This window comes from Ovis aries, chromosome 1 (genome assembly GCF_016772045.2).
Source record: "Ovis aries strain OAR_USU_Benz2616 breed Rambouillet chromosome 1, ARS-UI_Ramb_v3.0, whole genome shotgun sequence".
NCBI lineage: Eukaryota > Metazoa > Chordata > Mammalia > Artiodactyla > Bovidae > Ovis > Ovis aries.
Genome location: NC_056054.1, coordinates 203991371 through 203997180, shown reverse-complemented (window position 1 = coordinate 203997180; position 5810 = coordinate 203991371). Strand labels below are relative to the sequence as shown.

At 47.0% G+C, this 5810-nt stretch overlaps 1 protein-coding gene across 7 annotated transcripts in view; it reads right to left on the bottom strand.

Moving 5' to 3' along the window:
* Positions 1-1988: 1988 nt before the first annotated feature.
* Positions 1989-5810, bottom strand: part of ABCC5 (ATP binding cassette subfamily C member 5) — an 81329-nt gene continuing 77507 nt past the window's right edge. For 4 of the 7 annotated variants that reach the window (XM_012098084.5, XM_060419856.1, XM_004003102.4 and 1 more), the window contains 2 exons: positions 4771-4935; positions 1989-3444 (listed from right to left, as the gene is read on the bottom strand). In XM_012098084.5, the coding sequence (XP_011953474.1) occupies positions 3343-3444; positions 4771-4935 (267 nt within the window). In that variant the 3' untranslated portion in view covers positions 1989-3342. Of the gene's footprint in view, positions 4936-5810 lie in introns of all 7 variants that reach the window. The other 3 variants (XM_060419847.1, XM_060419840.1, XM_060419861.1) reach the window with 1 other exon arrangement.

Here is a 5810-nt window from a genome sequence, read left to right as displayed (position 1 = left end):
TTTTAACTTAAGAGCTGAGCCCCTTAATTTCTATGATACTGGTTTATAAAAACGGCTGGGTTTAACATCCACTTTCTGATGACTCAGCACTTCAGTCGCTCAGTCATGTCTGACTCTTTGCAACGTGGAGTTCATGATTTCATGGAGGATGTATCTCTATGGTGTGGACACAAGCACAGAAATAGCTAAAGAATGTGGTTTGCTTGCAAAACAGTTTTCAGTGTTTTTCCCTTGTAAGATAAGATAGACATTATGCTCCCAATTTTTCTGAGGAAGCTGAGATTCAGGCAGGAAAAGCAGCAGGTCCATGTTCCTATGGTCATCCATGGGAGGTGATGGATGGTCCTCCCAGGGCCTACGGGCCAGGTTATTCCTCTCACACTAGATGAGGGGAAGTCAGCAGACAAGAGTGATGGGAAAAGGACATGCAAGAGGTGACTTAGATGGAGCCAGTTGGACGGATGGAGACCCCAATAATGCCCACAGAATGGCTGTAAAGAGCCTGAAAGGTCCAAATTGAACACAGATGAAGGAATTCATCTGTTTGAAACAGGGGAGCTGTGTGAAATTAGACTGAAAACCTGAGTGTGTGATTAACATCAATGACAGATTGAGTCAGAGTACAAGTCAGAATGGATCACGAAAATCCTGCAGGTAGTTAGATATTTGGGAGGTTCTTCCAATGTAATCCCAGCTTGAGGAGCTGAGGACCTGGGTTAGGGGCTGTTCAGTTCAGTTCAGTTGCTCAATCATGTTTGACTCTTTGTGGCCCCATGGATTGCAGCACACCAGGCTTCCCTGTCCATCACCAACTCCCAGAGCTTGCTCAAACTCATGTCCATCAAGTCAGTGATGCCATCCAAACATCTCATCCTCTGTCTTCCCCTTCTCCTCCTGCCTTTAATCTTTCCCAGCATCAGGGTCTTTTCCAATGAGTCAGTTTTTTGCATCAGGTAGCCAAAGTATTGGAGCTTCAGCTTCAACATCAGTCCTTCCAATGAATATTCAGGACTGATTTCCTTTAGGACTGACTGGTTTGATCTCTTTGCAGTCCAAAGGACTCTCTCAAGAGTCTTCTCCAACACCACAGTGCAAAAGCCTCAATTCTTCAGTGCTCAGCTTTCTTGTAGTCTCTTACATCCACACATGACCACTGGAAAAACCATAGCTTTGATAAGATGGACCTTTGTTGGCAAAGTAATGTCTCTGCTTTTTAATATGCTGTCTAGGTTTGTTATAGATTTTCTTCTAAGGAGCAAGCATCTTTTAATTTCATGGCTGCAAACACCATCTGCAGTGATTTTGGAGCCCAAGAAAATAAAGTCTGTCATTGTTTCCCCATCTATTTGCCATGAAGTGATGGGACCGGATGCAGTGATCTTCATTTTTTTAATGTTGAGTTTTAAGCCAGCTTTTTCACTCTCCTCTTTCAAGAGGCTCTTTAATTCCTCTCTGCTTTTTGCCATAAAAGGTGGTTTTATCTGCATATCTGAGGTTATTGATGACTCAGCAGAACTGATACCAAATAGTTTAAAAGCTTTCTGCATACAATATGACATATTGAGAAATGTTAGAATGAGTACCCTTTTGAATGGGCACTTAATTCTCAATAAATTAATCTGAATGAATTGGCTGAAAGAGCAATTACATTGTTTGGATTGCTGAGAACCCTCAACAAACTGTTCATTTAAAACATATTTCTCCACAGCCACCGATCTCACTACAACCCTTTCCACTTCTGACTCTTATCAGCAGCACAGGAACTTGATTTGGTGTCCACGCCCAGGACACAGGCTGCAGGGACTTCGGCCCACTGCAGTGATTCAAGGCAAGGTGTACTCCACGTCCGCTGCAACCAGTCAGCTCCACTACTGGCCCCTCCCGTCTGTCACTTCACTGCTGGATATTCAGATCCAAGGTTCTGGGACTCCAAAGCCACTCAAAGACAGCTTATTCCCCTCCCAGAGAATTATTTTCCACACCAAGAGTTTTAGAAAATCCAAAATAATTTTATTCACTTTTTCAGATTTTTGCTTCCACAAGGTGTTCAGCAAACATGCTAAGGCGACAGAATGTCTAGTTGGTCACGACATGCAATGCTGACCATTCAACGGATGACAGCAGTGAGCACGCCCACCTGAGCTACTGGCCCCACGGCACAACCGGGGTTGGTGGGAACACACCAAGCCCCACGGCAATCAGCAACCTGAGGTAGGTCTCTTTACAGTACAAAAACTTCTGCACCAGTGTGAGACACTGATTAGCAAGAGCTGCTTAAAGTCGCGGACTTTGGAGAGAGGAAGAGACTGTGGCAACCGCAGGGAGAAAGGAAAACAGACCCACGAAATCCTGAACCCTGTCACTCAACTGTGGGGGTGTGAGGCCAGGCAAATGAAGAAGGACCATTGGGCCAAGCAGCAGTGGGCTCCAGGGCTCGGAACCAACGGTTTCAAGGCGCCAGAGCTCCGTGTGCCGGCCAGCATTGGGAACCTGAGGCAGTGGGACACTCGGGGCAGACTCAATGCTTGCTGAGAAGCAACAGCAGAAAAGAGGACGGCAGGAGGATGCTCCCCCTTGGCAGAGGAAGGGTCTGTGATTCTCGGTCCCGGTGGAGGGGGAGGAGAGGGGTCTGGGACTCTGACCCACTGCTCTCCCGACAGAAGCGGTGAGGTGACAAGAGGACAGAAAGCAGGAGCCCTGAGAATTCACGGTGCTCTGCGCAGCCTCCGTGGCCCCCGCTCTGCCCCACCCCGGCATGGCTGCTGGGAAGGCAGCAGGGGGGCCACTGGAGGGCCGGCTACTGCTACACTCCTTCCTTCAGACACCCAGAAATCCCGGCACCGTGAAACAGCCAGCTGGGGAAGAACGCACGCTACCCTTCCTATAGTCTAATAGCAAAACCAGACCTCTAGTGCAGCAGACTGTACAAAAATGATAGAAAGGAATCTGCACTGTTCTTAGCACAGTGCTTATTTTAATATAAAATAAACAGCTTACATTTTCACTGGAAATATAGGCTATGTACAGAATTATATATAGATATAGCTACACGTATAAAGCTTCATTATAGGCCTCTGATACATATATAATAACGGTTCCCTGAACCTTTTAGAGTGCAATTAAGAACAAAAACTAAATTTTGTTTACATGAATATGGAATAAATACAATAATCAAAATAGGACTCTCCCTAAAAGTGAAACACACAAGCCAATCCTGAACTGCTGTGCGATAGATAAAATCGGGAAAGGCAAGGTTTCGGCAGGAGGACACGGTGAGGGGCCCGCCCCAGGCAGGGAATGGCAATGCTCCAAAAAAATGAGATGTGGGCGGCGCTGGGGGGGTTAGCCCTTGACGGCAATCTTGTTCTCTGCAGCAGCAAACATGGCATAGAACCGGGAGCTGTCATTGGAAAGAAGGACGGATGGGGTGTCGAACTCCACCACCTGTAGAGGAAGGAGAGAGCAACGGAAGGTGACTTGGGGACACTCGGGGTGTCCTAGAGGATCCACAGCTCAGGAAGAGGGGCAAAGCCCCAAACCCTGGAGGATGGAATCAACGTGGCAGTTCAGCTAGCTCTGCCATGCCCACCTGGGTTCTCTCTCTTTTTTAAAAACTAACCAGAGTTTAGTGAAGAGAAAATTTAGAGACACCTCCAGAGTGCCTTCACATTAAGTCTCCATTCTTCCAGCCTTCTGTAAGAAGGAATCAATCAAAAGGTCCTATATGCTGCAGAGGGAAGAAACTGCAGCTCAAGTCAAAGGCATACCAAGTAAATGGCATCTTGCTATGCAAGCTGATCCAAACCTATGGATGGAAAAGAGTCCTAGTTGGCAGAAAAACAAAAGGGAAGTGAGTATAAGGGTTCAACTCAGTCAATTATCCATTCCCATGATAGACTGCTAGGCAGTCACCGGAAATCACACTGCAGTAGAAAACGGAACAGTGTGCTGGCAGAACCTGCCTCCAGACAGAGGCCACATACTCACTCCCCTAGCCTCCCTTGCTGCAGGGCAAAGGTGTGTGACACGACTCTGGCCAAGGAGAGAGAACAGGACATCTCCTGGGATGCTCTTAGGAAAGGCTATCCTGTCCAACAGAGACAGGCATAAGGACAAAGTGTCTTCCTGGGGCTGGCCATGTGAAGGTATGAGGTTGGGTGCCAGAGCAGACACCCTGTACAGTAAGGGGGAGGCAGACACTGGCTCTCTTATGGGACAGGCAGGGTATAGGCAGGTCCACACGGGAGAGCGAGCACAGGAAAGGGCATTTTAGGTAGATGGAACTGTATGAGTAAACAGAGGTGGAAATGCTTAGGGGACCCAAGATGGTTTATAGCCAACAGCACTGAAAGGAAATAGGAGGAAATGAAAAAGCCTGGGGCCCAGTTTGTGGGAAAGCTGGGAACAGCAAGAAGTCTGGCACCACTACATGACTGTGAAAAGCAGACGTGTGGTGGCTGGTCTCAACAGCTTTGGAAAAGGCCTGTGAGTGAACTACAAAGTACACATGCTCTCTGACCTAAGTCAAAGTGTTACTGTTCACAAGCAACAAAAGAGCAGGTAGGAAAGCATAATGAGAACCCAACAGGCATGCTCCAGACTCAATCTCTTGACTGCGAGGGCTGCATCCCATGCAAAAGGAACCAGGTTGGAGTCACTGTGGCTGCTTATCTGAATGCTACGAGGGCCATCAGCCCAATCCTGCCAGGGGCCAATTCTCCTCCCAGACAAGGCCACGTGCCAAACCAAGGTCCCTTGGGGGCTCAGTACCTGCCCCTGGGCCAGCACCATAATCCTATCAGAGCCTAGGACTGTGTGTAGGCGATGGGCAATCGTCAGCATGGTGCAGTCAGCGAATGCTTCTCGGATGGTCTCTTGGATCAGTAAGTCTGTCTCGGTGTCCATGGCAGCTGTGGCTTCATCTAGAATCAGAATCTGTCGGGGAAGAGAGGAGAAAGAGGGATCCAACCAATTCCTTAAGCATTCTAGTTAATCTAGGTTTCACCAAAATGTGTTTTAGGCTTTGAATTTTATATCATATATTGTTTTTTTCTAAATAAGTACACACAAATGTAAAAATACTATTTTGTTTAGAATTGATATAACTTCAAATTCATATGTTTGCCTTGATTTCCACAAATATGTAAAATACTGATCTAACAAACTATTCACCTCACTTGCTCTGTGACTCTGAAGGGTGACTTTTCTGGACTTCCCTTTTCCAGTTTTAACATGAGGGGACTATATTTGACGGTCTGGACATGTCTTACAGTTTTAAAATCTTTTAAGTCTATGGCTTCCAATACTACAACTACTCACAGGACAGAAACAAGTTGCCCTTGGAAACTGAAGGCTCGAGGCCATCAAAAATAAAAACAAAAAAGCAAACAAAATATCCATATACCCAAATTGTGTCGAGGTTAAACATCTCAGGGTATTCTCTTAAAAAAAAGCCACTGAGTGACGTCCCTGGTGGCTCAGTTGTGAAGAATCCACCTGCCAACACAGGAGACATGGGTTCAAGCCCTGGTCCAGGAAGATGCCACACAGCAACTAAGCTCAAGTGCCACAACTACTGAGCCTGTGCTCTAGCACCCAGGAGCTGCAACTACTGAAGCCTGTGAGCCCTGGAGTCCACGCTCAACAGGGTGGTTGTTGTTCAGTCACTCAGTCGTGTCCTTCTCTCTACAACTCCATGGACTATAGCACGCCAGGCTTCCCTGTCCTTCACCATCTCCTGCAGCTTGCTCAAACTCATGTCCATTGAGTTGGTGATGCCATCCAACCATCTCATCCTCTGTTGTCCCCTT